The 19,669-nt window shown below is 36.9% G+C and overlaps 1 protein-coding gene across 3 annotated transcripts in view; it reads right to left on the bottom strand.

Moving 5' to 3' along the window:
- The window catches only part of LOC106549071 (rho GTPase-activating protein 39), an 80,647-nt gene that overhangs the window by 10,806 nt on the left and 50,172 nt on the right, over positions 1–19,669 (bottom strand). For 2 of the 3 annotated variants that reach the window (XM_087720280.1, XM_087720282.1), the window contains exons 2-4: positions 10,672–11,070; positions 2,043–3,351; positions 506–1,058 (exon numbers count right to left, since the gene is read on the bottom strand). In XM_087720280.1, coding sequence (XP_087576406.1) covers positions 506–1,058; positions 2,043–3,351; positions 10,672–11,070 — 2,261 coding nt within the window. Of the gene's footprint in view, positions 1–505; positions 1,059–2,042; positions 3,352–10,671; positions 11,071–16,599; positions 16,935–19,669 lie in introns of all 3 variants that reach the window. The other variant, XM_087720281.1, reaches the window with a different exon arrangement.

Here is a 19,669-nt window from a genome sequence, read left to right as displayed (position 1 = left end):
GAAATTAAATTTAACTCAAATGCAGAGTTATATATGTCATAATTTAATGTTAATATTTAATTGGTTTTAATAGTTAAATTATGTTGATTTACTTTGTTTTGTGCATGCTGTCCAGTCACATGCAACTATATTAATTCAATAAATAAATAAATATTTGTAATAATTTATTGGAAAGTTATAAAAAATCTTCTTTTATAGAAATATAGTTTTTTGTTTTAATGAAACTGAATCTCTACCTACTTAGTAAACCTGCTAAACATTACAAGGATTTTTCTTTTTCTTTCATTTTTTTCCCCTTTTTTCTTTTGCTTAGGCCAAGGAAGCTAGGTTCTCGGGCAACAAATGCTGCATTTTATAGGGGGGAAAAAACCAACCGTTGGTCCTTAGCACCTTTAGTAATATGAACTGCATTGTATTATGGTAACTTACCCCTATTATAATTAACTTTATATCATCTACAGGTGTTTAAAGTACTGTAATTTACTTTATTAAATAAAGCACGTACTATTTTCATCTGCGATTTGGCTGAGGTGACGATAAATGTAGCCTTCCAGGTAAGATTGGAATTTGGGTGATGGGGAGAAAAAGGCCAGACTAATTGCCATAAGTTCCCAGCCCCATGCCAGACTTCGGTAGCACATATTGTCTGTTGTTTGTCTGATTAGTTGAATGTACAGCTCATCCCGTAAACCTTGAATACTCCAGCATTTGGTGATGGTTATCAAAGCCACATTATTGCGGTCCATTCTGGCTTGCCGATCACCCATGTAGATTTGTATCAGTTTAAATATTTCACAGGCTTCCTTTTTGATGGTGAAGTTACTGGTGATAAGCATTGGCTTTTTGATGGAGCCACCATTCCAAGATAACATGTTGGCAATGGAGAGCCTCCGACGGAAGATGCCCTGAGTATGCATATTAAGATTTTTGGAAGCCCAGTCAGACATGCTGCTTTGGGAGATGGGCTTTCGTATGGTGTGGAAGGGAAACTGATATCCGATGTTGGTTCCAGATTGAACATTATTCTCTTCTTGAGAATGAGACCCTATTGTTCCGCACTGTAAAAACAACAGACAAAAGAATCATGGAAAAGCTGAGTTGATAATTTTCTTTGAACAAAAATGGCTGATTGTGGTCATTTTCTTCACCTGGTACCTCTAGTATTTGATTCTAGAAGACTGGATTATGCAGGCTAACTTTAGACTATTCTATTTTATTCATTCTAAGAATGTAACTCAATTCCTATATTACTGTTGTAAGTAATTTTGGGGGAGGGGGTCTGCTGTAACTTCTAATGCTTGCTAATAAGCAGTCTTAAGTCAAGGACGATCTATACCTGACAGCACTACTGTATGAACAATCCCAGACAAGCAATCAATACCAATTTTGAGTACTGGGAATTTTTCAGAATGTTTGTTAGAAGTGTAGTTTAATTTATTTAATAATATTTAATGTATTATGCCTAGCAAAATACAATAAAATTGTCATTTTTGCGAAAATATATCAAAATAGTATATGTAGCAAAATCAATAATATTCTATGTAGGGCAATAATTTGGCATAAAATGTTTATAATTACAGCATAACGTTTTTCTTATGCGCTCTCTCTCTCATCTAGATAAAAATACTATTTATTTTTGCCTTCTACTATCTACATTTTCAAGTGAAAACCTATAATTATTTTGACTTATTTGTTGTATATTATATCTTACCTGGGAGTATTATTATTATTGAATAAAACTTAGCAAATTTAATAAAACTTCACATTAATAGCGAAGTATTAAACAAAAGAAGCAATCTTTTAACCATAGCATTAAACTCATATACCTTGTATTATGATCTAGTGGTATAGATTAAAAATTAATTTTCACTCCCAGCACAGTATGAAGCATGTAAACATGTTTTAATTAAATTAAAAGTTATAATTGTAAGTGTATACCTGACGATTTCACAATCTCCAGGGTTAGAAAATGCCTGACCTCCTGACAATAAATAAATACTTTAACATGGTTATGATTAAAATGGTTTGATATTAATAAATACCTGTGTTGATAATTGTGTTGTGTCTGATGATGATGGGTTTATCAGGCCGGACACATTCTTTTCTAAGGAATCTATTTTTTCATAAGTTCTCTTCTGTCTCACCACATCTTGCTGTATTGCTGGATCATTTGAGAGGCCTTTACCCTCCATTGTAGGCCTATATAATGACCTGTTACTAGATGTAAGATCATCTCTTGAGTTCCTGCTATTACACTTTTTAAAGTATTCTGATTGAAACGTAATTTTATTACCCTCTAGAATACTTGTGTTGTCTAGCATTTCTGCATCTAAACTACCTTTGCTCCCTCTGCAGGCAGCAGATCTATTTACCACTGCACGCATCTCTGCAATAAGCTTGTCATTCAGCACAGTAAGTTCACTGTTGCTGCCTACAGAACAAGGTCTTCCTAGGCCTGGAACATGTCGTCTTCCTTTTCTCTTTCTTAAACTTGGAGAAGGACCTGTCGAATAGCCAGAGTCTTGCTGACTTATCACTGTAGGATATTCTTGAGTCTGAACACTGCTCTGCAGGCGATTATGGACTTCCATATTTTTAAGAACATTAGCTTCTACGACTTTCCATGACTGCTTGAAGCTCTCCCTAGAGCTAAGCTGACCCACCTGGGATTTATCAATGCCCTCAACTATTAAAGTGGTAGAATGAGGTTTTTTTGATGACTGTTCAATGTTGACCATGTGTTTAATATATTCTTTTCCTACAGGGCTGTATTCTGTTGCAGAAGGGTTTCTCGAATGCTTTTTTCCACCCTGGTGTTGCTGTATACTTGGAGGCTGTAATAATTTAATTGGTTGCAGCTTCTTATTTAAGCTATTGCTTGGAGACAACTGTGGAGTTGTCCCATTCATATTTGTAATTCTAAAGTCCATATCTGTAGGAGGCTCATCATAAATTGGGGAGTCAATTGATGGTTCATCATATATTGGAGGTGGAGAAGCACATTTGGGAGATGCAGGCAATTTTTGTAACTGATTTCCTGAGGGAGGCTGAGGAGTATACCCATTAGTTAGTACCAGACAAAATCCTCCGTTCTCTGTCTTTTTAATTTTCATTGAACGCTTAATCTCTACTGGAGCTGTTGATTTTGGAGTTAATGAGTTTGGGACCATAGGCTGAGACTGGGCATATACAACTGCTTTGGGATTCATTGATTCCTGGCTGCTGATTTCTGAATTGTTTTGCATCTGAAAGGAATTGCTTGAGGAAGAATTTACTTGTCTTAGGCTATTAACTTTAACCAGCATGGCTGCTTTAGTCCCTGGCAAAGGCTGCCAACCAGTAATGGTATCTCTGTAGAAAAAAATAATACAATGTTAAAATATAAAACAAAAGAACATACACATACACATTGCTTTTGTCAGCCTACAAAATGCCCCATAGTTTGAAGCTATCTCGGGAGAAAGGCAGGGAATTTCACTAATTACATTGCAAAAATATTTTCTATTTTCTGTCACAGCTATCACAGAAATATCAGAAATTTGAGAAATAATACTTGTTCAGAATTTTTTATATTGGCCAGATTTTTCCAAGTGCATATTTCTTTTCTAGGTAAATGAAATTACAGTACTGGGTGAATGTATTCAATTTTTAGTGAAAGTAGTTTTAAATACAAGTTTAAACAGTTTTAAAAATTATTTTAGGATAAACAGCAAAAGGGTGATTAGAACTTTAATTTTAGAAAATTACAATCAGACTACGTCCAGATAGATTTGAAATAAGATTTTGGAATTCATTATAAGAATGTTTTCAATGGGAAAATGCTTTTGTTTTGAATTCTCTTTTAGGTTTTTTTTTTTTTAGTTTTAAAGTTTATTTATAGGCCGCCCTTTTCCCTGGGGGGACTCAGGGCGGCTTACAACTCGTAGGGAAGGGAATACAAACAGTGACACATAAGAACAATACATAATTAAAATAGAACACAACATTCATACCATTCGGGTGGGGGTGAGTTACAACTTTAGCCCCAGGCCTGACGGGATAGCCAGATCTTAAGGGCTTTGCGGAAGGTCTGGAGGGTGGTGAGGGTACGAATCCCCACGGGGAGATCGTTCCAAAGGGTCGGAGCTACTACCGAGAAGGCTCTCCTCCGCGTAGTTGCCAGTCTGCACTGACTGGCAGATGGAACTCGGAGGAGGCCTAATCTATGTGATCTAATTGGTTGCGAGGAGGTGATTGGCAGAAGGCGGTCTCTCAAGTATCCAGATCCACTACCATGGAGGGCTTTATGGGTGGTAAGCAGCACCTTGAAGCGCACCCGGAGATCGACAGGTAGCCAGCGCAGCTCGCGGAGGATAGGTGTTATGTGGGTGAACCGAGGTGCACTCACAATTGCTCGCGCGGCCGCATTCTGAACTAGCTGAAGTCGCCGGATGCTCTTCAAGGGCAGCCCCATGTAGAGCACGTTGCAGTATTCCAGCCTAGAGGTCACAAGGGCACGAGTGACTGTTGTGAGAGCCTCCCGGTTCAGGTAGGGTCGCAACTGGTGCACCAGGCGGACCTGGGCAAATGCCCCCCTGGTCACAGCTGACAAATGATGGTCAAAGGTCAGCTGTGGGTCCAGGAGGACTCTTAAAAAAACATACACAATGAGACTGAAGGATTGAAAGAAGGAGCCCCAAAAACCTAAAGATTACAATTAAAGAACATTTTATTTATTCATATGGGGTAAAATATCTTAACAGTGCACATACTTAAGGATACTTTTGAACAGTGGACTCAGAAGTTAATTTTAACAGTGCCTGCCTCTTTAGAGATACTGTGTTTAAAAGCTATTATGGAAGAGGAACAATTTTTACTGTAGTAAGTCTGAAACTGATCTGAAAATAGATTTTAAAATGACACACTACAATAATGACATGGTAAAAGATGCTGTACTGTACATACAAAAGAAACCGGCTGATGTCTTGATCATTTAAAGAGATATGCAAATATCAAATAAAAAGAGTGACCTGGATAACTTTCCTATATTGGATTTACAAGAGACTTGTTAAAGGAAAAATTTGGTGAGAAGAAACAAAGAAAAAATGAAAAGGAATCAAGATCTGGGACATTATTTGAAGAAATTAAAGATCAAGATTTTAAAAATAGAAGAAAGGAATATAGGTAGTCCTCAACTTATGACCACAATTGAGACCAAAATTTCTGTTGCTAGGTGAGACATTTGTTAAGTGAGTTTTGCCCCATTTACTACTTTTCTTGCCACAGTTGTTAAGTGAATCAGCGCAGGTAAGTTAGTAACACAGCTATTAAGTAAATTTGGCTTCCCCGTTGACTTCACTTATCAGAAGGTTACAAAAGATGATCATATGACCCCAAGACACTGCAATTGTCATAAATATGAGTCAGTTGCCAAGTGTCTGAATTTTGATTGTGTGACCATGGAGATGCTGTAATGGTCATAAGTGTCACAAGTTATTTTTTTTCAATGCCATTGTAACTTCAAATGGTCACTAAATGAACTATTTTAAGTCATGGAGTACCTGTATGAAGTTGGTTTCTTTGATCAAGGTTCTAAAGTTACTAAAATTATTTATACTTCTTGTGATGAAGAGACAAGTTATTTCTTTTTATATTTATTTTCCTTTTTTAGTATATTCTTATTTTTATTTCTTTTGTATTTTTCTTTCTGTGTTTTTTCTGTACTATTTTTTCTTTTAGTTTGTGGTTAGTTTGTATTAGTTTTTATCCTTTTAACTGTAATTTTAACAATCATTTCTTTTTATTGATCCTGATTATATTTGTTGTATTCTATTCCCTTTTTATTATTTTATGTTGCAGGTCATTGACAAATAAGCATTATATATATTACAATTTTAAGCCACTTTAAGATAAATCTTAAGCTATAAAAAGTATATTTGGGGAAAGGAAAAAAATAGAAATAAGATGAGAAGTTAACAACTACATGCATACACAAAATTCAAATAAAATGCATCCCGTTGGAGTAATGGAATTGTCTACTGTATGTACTTAAGATCAAGGATTTCAGAAGAAAGTCTTGCTCCCCTCCTCCCCCGCTCCAAGTAGTATCTTCAGTGCTATTAGAATGTGAAGGATATCTGCAAGCCTTTTTTTTTCTAGACAATGACTGCTGCTTTGCCCAATCAAGCAAATTGCTCTATCTCTGATTCACCAGTCTAAACATCATTTCAGAAAATTATCTAGTGGCTGAGCAATTCTATGATTAAATGATAAGCAGGACCAGTTTTAGAAGGAATTGTATGGGAGAGCTTTGGAGAAAAATTAAAAAACGATTTCCCTCTATTTGAGCTTTTCAGCATGAGATGATTTACCAGATACTTTAGATGGCACTGTTGTGCTACATTACAAACTGGGTATGCGTTACAAATATCTTCTTGAATTTTGGACAAAACTCCACTGTCTAAGTTTGTGCTGAGAAAAAGAAAATATTAAAGGTAGGTGGAAAACATTTTGAGGTAAAAAGGATTGTGCAGCATTTCTACAAACTGTCACCCGATTCTCCAAATGTTTACAATTTTTGGCTTGCAGTTGTACTATAAACTCTACAATCCATTTCAAGCTGCTGATTTTTAAACTGTCTGATAGATGTTCTTAAAAACAGATATAAAAATAAATTATACAGACAGTGTATTGCTTATCTTATATAGGGGAGCTTCTATATTAAGAATTTCCACCTCTCAAAAATTTTGGGATAAAGGCAATTTTCAAGCTTTTACTTGCACAACATTGTCAGCCTGCCATCTTTCTATTTTAAGCACTACTTTTTTCCTCCTCTATCAAAGTTGCTCTCTACTAGCTTTTTCAACCTATCATGTTGTTGTAATTGGAGAGTTATTCACGCAACAAATTGACAGGTTAGAACAGATGCATCCCAGTACTAACAGGAGAAAGCAGAGCTGCCTGCATCTGCAGTTCTGTTAGGTCTTGCCAGTTTTCTGTTAGAAAAATAGTGTCATAGTTGCCAAACTGAGATATACTGCAAAAGAGCTTGTGTTATGCATGATTATTAGACAGGTGCTCCATCAGTTTTGAATAGCTGCCTTTGTTCATTATCAGATGATAGTTAAAATGTTATGGACAGCTGTTCAAATGGATTATATGAACCTTCCATATTAAGGCTTTCTAGTATTTTGTTTGTACTTCTATCTCAGTTGTGCTTTATCAATATCTTACTATATAGTTCTGTTTATTTTCCTTTAAGCAACAGACAGGGCAGTTCCAGGCTCAATATGCTGCAAATATTACCAGTGCAATGACAATGGATATATTCTTCTGTTTCCCTAGAAATAATATGGAAGCAGTTTGCCCCTGTTTTCTTCTGATCTGTTATTTCAACTTCCCAATCTAGTCTATAGCTTTGGAATTTCCTGATGCCGCCCATCCGAGTACTAATATTAGCTCTGACAATGCTTAGCTTTTTTAGGATGGAGGCCCAAATAAAAAGTAACATTTGAGCATTATGTGATTTTAACATGGGCTTGATACAAAATCATACATGAACATACAATACACCTAGCCACGTGACAGACAGGTAGTTCTTGATTTACAACCATAATTAAGTCCCACAACTAGTTATAAGTTGTGGTGGTCATAAAACAGATCGCCATGTTACTGCACCCAATTTTACAATCTTTTTTGAGGCAGTCATTAAATGAATGTGGTGGTTGAACTGCGGCCATTAAGCGAATCTAATGTATGCTATGGGACAGTTTTTGCCAGAAATCGGAAGTCAATGTTGGCTGGTTTCTGACCACCAAAAATGTGGCCACCTGATCATGGAGGGGAGACGACACTGGAGCTTTGAAACTGGTTGTAAGTTCCCTTTAGGGGATCCATCGTAATTTCAAACAGTCACTAAATGACTAAGTTGAGGATTACTTGTATATACTATGAAACATTTTGATGAAATGTAACTATGTCCCCTGTACAATTCTCTGAAGAGATCAGTTGCCAGGATTTTTTTTTCCATTTATGTGAGATATTAGCATTCCAAAAAATTGCCTTTTACTTTGAAAACTATTGAAAACAACCTTTTAAGAGCCCAATTTTGGGACCAAGAACTAATCTTTGGCTGATTTTCAATCAAATTTCTTTTTCTGTGAACTACCAAAGGGAAGAGGATCAATCCTTCCTTTTCAGCAATGTGGAAATAAATTATTTTAACTTTATTATTATTTACCTCTATTTTAATCTATCTCCAGATGCAACATATATATTTTAAAGTCAGCATGGTAATTATATATGCTTGGCAAAACTGTTCCATGCAATATTGGCCAACAAAATCAACAACTATAGTAGTTATTCAGGTCGTGTACTTTATCTATGAAAATGATTACCCCATCATTCAAGGAAGGCTAATTCCCAAATGGGAAAATATAAATTACTTTTAAGGAGTACAGTGTTCTATAATCACATAAAGGGAATGGCAATAAAAAAGCTGATTGTAAGTAAACATTATCTTTTGTCTTGGCAATGCTGCCATTTAGCTCTCTTAATTGTTCAGCCTTAGAAAAAATACAATTTCTTCATTATAGTTGCCTTCAAGAATTTTAATTTATTAGAAAGAGTTAACATTGTAGATTTTAAACTATGACTAAAATAACCAAATTAAAAAATGTGACTATGGTGAAAAAGTGATTATCTCATGAACATTTTGCAGGTAGTCTAATGATATCAGGAAAATAGGTTTCAAGAAAGCTTCTTTTATCTTAGCACCCTTCAAATTTGTTGGACTATATCTCCATTCATTGCTAACCAATGAAATCATTTATATTTTCCTGGCATTATTTTTATTTATTAGAAACAACTAGAATTTGTAAGATGATAGTACTGCAACTTTTAAAAGCTTTTGAAAATCTTCTGTTAGAATCCTTCAAAGTCCTCTAATATTCAAAACATATAATAAATACAGGAATCAGATTTAAGATATGTCTGACACACAATGGACTACACTTTGGAAGAATCCAGCATTATGAATGAGGAATAGGGGAAATTATTAAACTGGGAAAATTATTAAGTATTATTATTATGGCCGCATAAGCAAGTAAAATTACTGGGAAAGCCTCAAATAAATGTTGAAAGTGTGGTAAAGAAAAGGGCACCTATGTGCACATACAGTGGTCCTGTGACGTTGTACAAAGATTCTGATAAAAAATGATTAAAGAGATTAATAATATAGATATAAGAAAGTTTAGTTACGGTTCTGAGATGTTTACTGACATTATTTAGTGAGGCAACATTAACTGTTCAATTCATAATGATTTGAGCAAAGCTAGCTAGAGTACAAAATTGGAAAACACATCAGAGACATCAGTTTTACATCTTTAGTATTAAAAAATTAAGAAAAAATGTTGTGATGGAAAAATTAACATGAGATGTGTTAAAAATTAAGATGAGAGGATTAGGATATACCAGAAAGGTTATTTTGGTTTTGGTTTGTAAAAAAATAATTCTTTCTGCAAAGCATAATAGGCAAAATTCCTCTTTTTGTTTATCCCAATGTGTCCAAAAGCTGCTACTGGAATCTGGCATGTTTTTAGATCTTTTTAATATATCTGCTGACTTTTAGAATCAGAAAATCCAAAGAAGAGTTTAAAAAAAATACCGATGTTTTGGCCACATCTCTATTATGCTTCTTTGATTCGGAACAGAGACATGTAAAAGCTGGCTATAACATTCTTTTCTTGGAAAAAGGGAGTATGACTTGTGGCTTTGTTTCTATGTACCTACAATCTTATGGCAAGCAGCAACACTGAGAAGTCTGGGTGATTTCAATTAGAAATACTGTTTTAATCAAGAACTAAGAGTAAGTTATTTGCTGTAAAATTATTTTTGTCAGGTTGCAAATTTTTAAAAACCAGAAACTCATTAACCCTTCCATTGATATTTCTGAGATGCTAACTGGTTTGCAGCTTGAGCCTAATATGATGGGCTGAGAGAGACTGACAGGTCCAAAGTCATCCAGCTGGCTTTCATGGCTAAGATGGGACTTGAAATTATAGTCTACTTTATATCCTTATCTACTAAATCTAACTGGCTCCCTACTTACCTATTTGTTTTTTACACTAAGTAGCCAAAACTATTTCTCATCCTATGAGTTTCATTTTAAAACAAGGATGTTTTTCCCTATATAGCCGTGATGGTGAACCTATGGCACAGGTGGCACATAGAGCCTTCTCTGCAGGCATGCCAGCTGTTGCCTCAGCCCACCTCCACCACGCATGCACGCGCCTCACACCAGCCAGTTGGTCTTCGAGTCCCTGCGCATGCACATGCGCATCCTGTGCATGCTCCCTGATCATACGCATGCACAGGATGCACATGTTCATGAGGGGGCCACACACACACTCATGTCCCATTTTGGGCACCAACCTGGAAGCCAAAATGGGGCACAGGGGCGCCATGCAATGCCTCCCTGTGCTCCATTTTGGGCCTGGAAAGCCTATTGCACCAACCTGAAAGCCAAAAAATGGGCAAGGTGGGGGACACACATGCATGTGGGGGGAGGCGCTTGCATTGCATTTTGGGGTTTTGCATGCTTTGGGGACTCGGCACCAAAATGGTTAGCCATCACAACTATATAGCTATAAAAAAATGAAGGAAAAAACCCAAAGAAATTTGAAAACGATTTACCTTTCAGTTTCTGGCCTCTTCTCGAGACTGTTGTTGTCTTTACTCTTCTCCATATCCTGTAGAAGAGTTATTTGGATAGGAGTATTTCGCCCCTCACTACTTGTACTGTTCCTGTGCTGTGATGTCCTGAAATCAGACTGGGAATTACGTTTCATGGCTTGGAGCTGAGCTAGTGGCACAATGTCACAACCCTGAGGCCTGTGCCACACAGTCTGCTGAGTGATGGCATTGTAATAATAGAAACGATTGTTGTTTTGATCAAAGAGTTCCCACCACTGGTTTTCATCAGACTGTCGAACTCTGAGATTAGGTGGTGGATCCCAACCACACTCTCCAGTTGTCAAATTGACGTACATCCGCTCCCTAGAACGGGGCTCAATAATTTCTACCCAATCTGAGCTGAAATAAAAAGGAAATACATAGTTAGTTCCAACATAGTTAGTTCCACCAAAATCACACTACTTTATGTACATAACTACAGAAAAGGTTGCACATAGAACCAGGACCTATTTATAACGTTTGAGAGATCTGTTCTATTCTGATGGATTATATATCTATAAGTATTTAGATTAAGTTTCTAAGATTAAAAATGCTCTAAACATGGGTAATAAATAAATGTTTATTTATACCAACTTTCTATTGCAATTTTTGATAAGATCCCAGTTCTATCTTAGGAACTGCAGTGTCATAAAACACACGGAATGTAACAGAGGAAATTCCATACTTCTTTTATATATATATATATATATATATATATATATATATATATATATATATATATATATATATATATATATATATATATATATATATATATATATATATATATATACTTAAAGTCACAACCCCTGGTATGCCCAAGTGTGGGAGGAAGGTCACACTTCCACTCTCTGTCATTAGGCTCGTCACAAGAGTCCATCCAGACAGAAACCCAATATTTTTACTGTTGCCTTTGTTATATTTGTGTTTTTATTTGTGCTGATAAATAAATAAAGGAAGACTAGTATAGATCTATTTCAAGCTATTTAGCTCTCATCAGCTAGCCATATCCTTACTGGGATTCGAACCTGTGCTCTATTGCCTCCAAGGCAGGGAGTTAACCATTTGAGCTACAGAGAACGACTCCTTTTATCAGCCAGCCAGGGTGGGAGGTATATACTTATGGCTAGCTGATGAGAGCTAAATAGCTTGAAATAGATCTATACTAGTCTTCCTTTATTTATTTATCAGCACAAATAAAAACACACACATTATATATATATATATATATATATATATATATATATATATATATATATATATATATATATATATATATATATATATATATATATATATATATATATATATATATATATATATATATATATATATATATATATATATATATATATATATATACACACACACACACACACACACACACACATACACATATTCAGTGATGTGCGGTGAGGTTTATGGCTGGTGGGGCACTGACACAGTGGTGGGTTTCAATTTTTTTTAGACTTGTGGACTTCAACTCCCAGAATTCCACAGCCAGGCATGCTCAGTTCCGATTTAAAGTGACAGCATTTGTTTTTCTCTTTTGCAAAAAAGTTTCCTTCATTCTTTTTCCTCTCCCTCCCCCTCCTTCCTCTCTCTCTCCCTTCGTCCCCCCTCTCTCAAACAGACACACGCACACAGAGAAGTTGGATCCCTCTCTCACTCACTCAATCTCAAACAAACACAAACCCAGAAGTTGGATTGGATATATTTTCCAATGGCTTGAAAGCAGCTCCTCTGCCATACCCCCCACCCGCATTCCCCTGCTGCCTTCCCCAAACACCTCCACCATTACAAATGCAGCCTGCTGTCTGGGTGGGAAATGTCTGAAATGCAATAAAGCCCACCCACCCACTCACCCCCTGCTTGCAGGCTGGGGTGAGAGAAGAGGCAGAGAAGCCGGAGGGGAGCCTATCCGAGCCTTTGATTGCAGGCAGAGCCACGTTGCCTTTTCAAACTTGTAATCAGTGAAGCTGGGCTTATATAGTTTTATCCAGCTGTGTGTGTGTGTGTGTGTTTGAAAAGGCAACGTGGCTCTGCCTGCAATCAAACTACACTTTGGGAGGGATCTACACTTGAGGATGAAGTTTGAATTCCTCCCCCTCCCTCTGATCCACACGTACCTTTTCCAGCTGTTTCAGAGAGGATTTCAACTCTGCTCTTGCCTGTCATCATGAAAAGAAAAAAAATGTAAAAGAAAAAGGTAAGAGCTGAGGTCAGGCTGAGCTAGTTGCTGCCAGTCACCGTAGATGACTCTGCTTAACTGTTTAAAAAAGCCTCTAAAAACGCGCCCTCTACAAGAGGAGGCAGGAGAACGATGTGCCTCACCTACGTTGGGAATTTTTAGGCTTTTAACTCTTGCTTAACTCTGCTCGGGTGATCATAAAACGCCTAAAATCAGACTAGATGAGGCACGTCGTTCTCCTGCCTCCTCCTGTAGAGGGCACTTTTTAAGAGGCTTTTTTAAACAGTTAAGCAGAGTCATCCACGGTGACTCTGGCAGAACTAGCTCAGCCTGACCTCAGTTCTTGCCTTTTTCCTTTTACATTTTTTTTCTTTTCATGATGACAGTGGTGAGGCTCTGCCTCCCCTGACTGCACGTCCCTGATACACACACACACACACACACACACACACACACACACACACACACACACAGAGTACTGTGCAAAAGTTTTAGGCAGGCGTGAAAAAATGCTGTAAACAAAGAATGCTTTCAGACATATAAATAATGATTATTTATTTTTGTCAATTTTCAAAATGCAAAGTGAGTGAATAAAAAAAAATCTAAATCAAATCAATATTTGGTGTGACCACCCTTTGCCTTCAAACCAGCATCAATTCTCATAGGTACACTTGCACAAAGTCAGGGATTTTGCAGGATTATAGTCAGGTGTATAATAGTCAACCAATTATACCAAACAGGTGCTAATGATCATCAATGTCACATGTAGATTGAAACCCAGTCATGAACTGAAACAGAAACAGCTGTGTAGGAGGCTTAAAACGGGGTGAGGAACAGCCAAACTCTGCTACCAAGGTGAGGTTGTGAAAGACAGTTTCATGTCATGGCAAGATTGAGCACAGCAACAAGACACAAGGTAGTTATACTGCATCATCAAGGTCTTTCCCAGACAAAGATTTCAAAGCAGACTGGGGTTTCAAGATGTGCTGTTTAAGCTCTTTTGAAGAAGCACAAAGAAACGGGCAACGTTGAGGATCGTAGACGCAGTGGTTGGCCAAGGAAACATAGTGCAGCATATGAAAGACACATCAAGCTTATTACCCTTCGAAATTGGAAATGTCCAGCAGTGCCATCAGCTCAGAACTGGCAGAAACCAGTGGGACCCAGGTACACCCATCTACTGTCCAGAGAAGTCTGGCCAGAAGTTGTCTTCTTGGACGAGTTGCAGCCAAAAAGCCATACCTCCGATGTGAGAACAAGGCCAAGCAACTAAAGTATGCACAGAAACATAGAAACTGGGGTGCACAAAAATGGCAGCAGGTGCTCTGGACTGATGAGTCAAAATTTGAAATATTTGGCTGTAGCAGAAGGGAGTTTGTTCATCGAAGGGCTGGAGAGCAGTACAATAATGAGTGTCTGCTGGCAACAGTGAAGCATGGTGGAGGTTCCTTCAATGTTTGGGGCTGCATTTCTGCAAATGGAGTTGGAGATTTGGTCAGGATTAATGGCGTTCTCAATGCTGAGAAATACAGGCAGATACTTATCCATCATGCAATACCATCAGGGAGGCGTATGATTGGCCCCAAATTTATTCTGCAGCAGGACAACGACCCCAAGCATACAGGCAAAGTCATTAAGAACTATATTCAGCGTAAAGAAGAACAAGAAGCACTGAAAATGATGGCATGGCCCCCACAGAGCCCTGATCTCAACATCATCAAGTGTGTCCAGGATTACATGAAGAGACAGAAGGATGTGAGAAAGCCTACATCCACAGAAGATCTGTGGTTAGTTCTCCAAGATGTTTGGAACAACCTACCAGCCGAGTTCCTTCAAAAACTATGTGCAAGTGTACCTAGAAGAATTGCTTCTGTTTTGAAGGCAAAGGGTGGTCACACCAAATATTGATTTGATTTAGATTTTTCTTTTGTTCGCTCACTTTGCATTTTGAAAATTGACAAAAATAAACAATCGTTATTTATATTTCTGAAAGCATTCTTTGTTTACAGCATTTTTTTCACACCTGCCTACAACTTTTGCAACTCCATTGTTGGGAGCACCCACAACTTCTGGAGGCAAGTTGTTCCACTGATTAATTGTCCTGTCGGTTAATTTCTCTTTAGTTCTCGGTTGTTTTTAGCTTAGTTCTAGGATCTAAGTTTAACTTAGTTCTAGGTTGATTCTAGATTAGTCCATATCAGTTAAAAATAGGAATAAGGCAGATAATGGATGTCTAATCCTCATTCAATATCAGGCCTCCTCCTTACTCCAAACCCTGTTCAGAGGATACAGGCAGGGAAAAAGTACGTTTTGTAAAACTCCTGCACTCTCACTTTGATGTCCCTAATCACTAATCACCAGAACAAGGGTCCTGGCATGCTGTGGTTCGTAGAATTGGGAAGTCAGACATGACTTAGTGACTGAACAATAACAATCCACTGAAGAAGCTGATGTGAAAGAAAGAAGAAACACAGAGTGGCTTTTCATCAGCTGTTTGCCTTAGTTCTTCTAGCTGTCCATCTAGGGATACGCAGCATTGAATAATTATGTACCCCCTACAAGGTATCTGGAGTGCCTTGCTGAAATGGGTCATCTTGCACATACATCTTTAAACTGGTCAAGTAAAGCTAGTTCATTCCAACTAACATTTCTCTTTAAAATAATGTTGAAGCATGCAGCTATAAATGCCTATACAGCATTTTACAATTTATCTTGTTGCTTTTCTGGCAGTCTTAAAAAGGCAGATCTCGGTTTAATAGAAAATAGATTTAACTGTCTAGAGCAGGGTTAATAGAGGCAATAATAGAAATAGACCATTTTGCAACTCCATCTTTCAAGAGTCCACAGTTAAATCCCATTTCCTATATCTTCTAGGTGATTGAGCGAAATAATCAGAGTAGATGCAGGCTACCTGATTCTTATGCTGAAGCAACATACTCGCAATCCATTCAGCATTGAGTTGCACAGCAAGAGGCTAGTTCACTATGTCCAGTGGCCATAACTGTAAAGCAAGGCTGTTTTGTAGTAGAGGGAGTAAGGTAGTTAAAATTATTGCTTTCTAATAGCAGCAATAGCAATAGCAATATAGCAATAGCAGTAGACTTATATACCGCTTCATAGGCCTTCCAGGCCTCTCTAAGCGGTTTACAGAGAGTCAGCATATTGCCCCCAACAATCTGGGTCCTCATTTTACCCACCTCGGAAGGATGGAAGGCTGAGTCAACCCTGAGCCGGTGAGATTTGAACCGCTGACCTGCTGATCTAGCAGTAGCCTGCAGTGCTGCATTTTAACCACTGCGCCACCTTGGCTCCTGGATTAGAAGCCCGGATTAGAAATTATTAAACTTGGAAACAAGTTCTGATTAGCAAGGTTTAACTCAGAAACAAGTTCTGATGAGGATTAGGGTAGTCCTCATGCGCAATGATTAAAATGCAGTATTGCAGGCAAACTCTGCTCACAGTCTGGAGTTTGATTATTTCCAATTTCCAATTTTAATCGATTTGTATGCCGCCCAATCCCGAAGGACTCCAGGCGGCTTACATAAAAACAGTTTAAAAGCATTTTAAAAAGTTTAAAATACAGGACAGAAACAAGTTAAAAGAAGGGCACAACATACACTCGATCTTAATGGGGCTGAAGGTCAATCTAGATCAACAGCCCCAGGCCTGCCGGAACAGCCAGGTCTTAACAGACTTACGGAAGGCCGAGAGAGTGGGGAGGGTCCAGATCTCAGGGGTAGATCGTTTCAGAGGGCCGGGGCAGCTACAGAGAAGGCTCTCCCCCGAGGAGCCGCCAGACGACATTGCGTAGTCGATGGTACTCGGAGAAGGCCCACCCTGTGCGATCTTATTGGGCACTGGGAGGTATGTTGCAGGAGGCGGTCACGGAGATATCCAGGTCCTAGGCCATGTAGGGCTTTAAAGGTAATAACCAGCACCTTGAAGCGTGTTCGGAGACCAATAGGGATTATGCTGGGACTCCTGGATAACTCAGCCTTCCATCATTCCGAAATTGATAAAATGAGGATCCAGACTGTTGGGGGGCAATAAGCAAATAATATTTACATTGTAAACTGCCCAGAGTGCTGTAAAGCACTATGGGGATGGTATATAAGTCTACATGCTATTTCTATTTCTATTAGGAGAATGTATTAGGAAGAAGTTTAACGTAACAAGACAAAAAATCCACTGAGTACTGTACTTTCAAACTGAATATTTATATATTGCCAAATTAGAATGGGAAGGTTCTAGTTTTCTTTTCGACATAAAGGAGAAGAGCTTGTCTATTTTGGGAAGAATGGCAGACTATATACCTTTTGATAGTTTGACTGCTACATTTCATATCAATCTGAAAACTGACTCAATATGAAAGTACATTCAAATCTAAGAATGTTCATCCCCGATTTAAAAAAACACATTTTTGTTCACTCTTTTAACCTACATATTTCCCTCATATATCTAGCTCATTTGCAAAAACATATATCTTTGTTTTATTTTTTTCATTTCTAAAGCCAAAACAAACAAACAAACCCAGGAGAACTTTCTTTTTTCCCAAAAATTCATCAATATGGAATAAACATGTTATCATGCAATGAATATCCTGTAATACTTTTTACTTCTTAAATGAAACAATTTCTTTATACATTAATAAATGTAATGTATAAATATATAAAACTCCACCTTTGGATGTGTGTTTCTATTTTTGAAACTTATATAAGCCAGGAGTCCTGATAGGATAATACACTTAAGTTATTAAGCACTGGCTGACTTGTATCCATTTGTAGCCCTGAAGTATTGCAAAAGCCTTGATGCAAAGAGTGGTACTTATCCACTTGAAGGCTGGTGATTACTAGAATCAATTCAAATTGGTCACCTCAGGCGTCTTATCAATCTCAATGGACTCCAGGACTGCTTTAGAAATTTCCCTGCAGCCCAGGATGTGATTCATTTCAGAACCTAGTTGACTTTTGCAAAGGGAGATAACAATGTTTTTTGACAAAACTGCCTCTGAGTGACCCCTTTTGTGGAAGATTTTTTTAAATATTTTTTTTATTTTTAATTTAAATCAAACACATCATCCTTCTTTACATGTTATAGAAAGAGTATCAGCTGGTTACAAAAAAAAACTTTCGTGCATCTCTTCCACAGTCAACAAACATAGTTCCTATTAACTTAAGTATTTTAACTCAAATATTTACATGTCACCATCATTATATTTCCATTTTCATTTGACTATAATTGCTTAAACGTCCTTCATCATAAACTATACCAAAATTTAATACATAACCACATACTGGCCTTTCAATTACTGTTTCTAAAATCCTCCACTAACACTAAAACCTTATGTGCTGTTCTAGCTAAACATCCATAATATTTAATAACAAAGTTTTCTAATCCTCCTTTCCAAATCATTATTTAAAGTTTACATCCAGTTTCCTTATGTTATACCCATATCTATATATGCATTGTTATTCTTATCCCTCCTTTATTTGATTATATCCTGTATCATAACATTTCCCCCCTAATATATTTAATTGTATCAAACTTAGTTCTTTATTATTATTATTATTATTATTATTATTATTATTATTATTATTATTATTATCCTTTATGTATAATCCAAAGGGATTGCTAATCTTCCTTACATGGGTACCGTTCAATATTCATATCCAATTATACTCATCATAACACTACACATTGTATACATTAGTAACATTATCAGTTATTTATTTAAATTATATCTATTATCAATAAATTTCATTAAGTTTAACTAGTTTTAAATTATATTCTTCCATCAACCTGTATCTTTCCAATAACAAAACAATCTCATATCTTCTGCCATTTGTGATGCCAATCCTCTAATCATCTTCTTGATCAGTTTTGTATGGACTTCTCTTAGCAGCTCCTTGCTTATAAGGTCTCTCATATAATCTTGATGCCCTCTTTCTGTTTCCTTATTCAGCTTATCTTTGATTGTCAGCAGTATTATCAATGCTTTTGCTAATAGAATTTCTTTCTTTAAGTCCATAGATTCTTAGTTTTTTCTTCTTCTATATCTTGCCCTCTGGAAGAGATTACCTCTCCATTTAATTCCTCTTTCAGTATTCCATTCTTTCCATTTTCAGGAAGAAACCCATGGCCATAAATATCAGCAGGTTTAATCTCTTTATATTCATTTTCTACTTCGTTTTTTTGAGTTTCAATCACCCCATTTTGCATTTGATAAACATCCTCAATTTTTTCATCATATTTTATTGTTATGTGCTCTAAGTATTCCAGCTTTTTCTCTCTTCTTTCATATATATTTGATAATTTCTGTATTTCTGAAAGTATCTTTAGCAAATTTGAGACTTCTATTTTCTTTTGAAGTTGTGCCATTCTAACAAACACAGCTGCTCTAGCTTGGAAGGTTAATAAGATTAAAACATAGCTTCACATAGAACGTTGTTTCCACTTTTTTTCTGATTAGAAATATACTTCAAAGGGACATCTGTGTGCTTTCCTTCTTATCACTCCCTGTAGCCAAGCAGTAAAACCTTGTGGTGCCAAGTCAAAACAATCCGTGAAGAAAAAAAAGTGTTCTGTTTTGAATACACAAAACTCAGATCAACAAAACCTCCCAGCCTCCGAGCAGCGGTAACACTGTTAAAAAGTTTCCTTTTGTATCTTTTTTGTATTTCAAGTTAGAAAAAAGAGTCCAATCTTTAAATGAATTAGAAAAATACCCACAGCAATGAAAGAGGAAAACTTTAGTCTATAGATTACAGA

Source organism: Thamnophis sirtalis, unplaced genomic scaffold (genome assembly GCF_051295495.1).
Source record: "Thamnophis sirtalis isolate CommonGarterSnake01/CBP01778 unplaced genomic scaffold, rThaSir2_p1.2 scaffold_7, whole genome shotgun sequence".
In the NCBI taxonomy this organism is placed as follows: Eukaryota; Metazoa; Chordata; class Lepidosauria; order Squamata; family Natricidae; genus Thamnophis; species Thamnophis sirtalis.
This window is presented reverse-complemented; position numbering and strand designations above follow the sequence as displayed.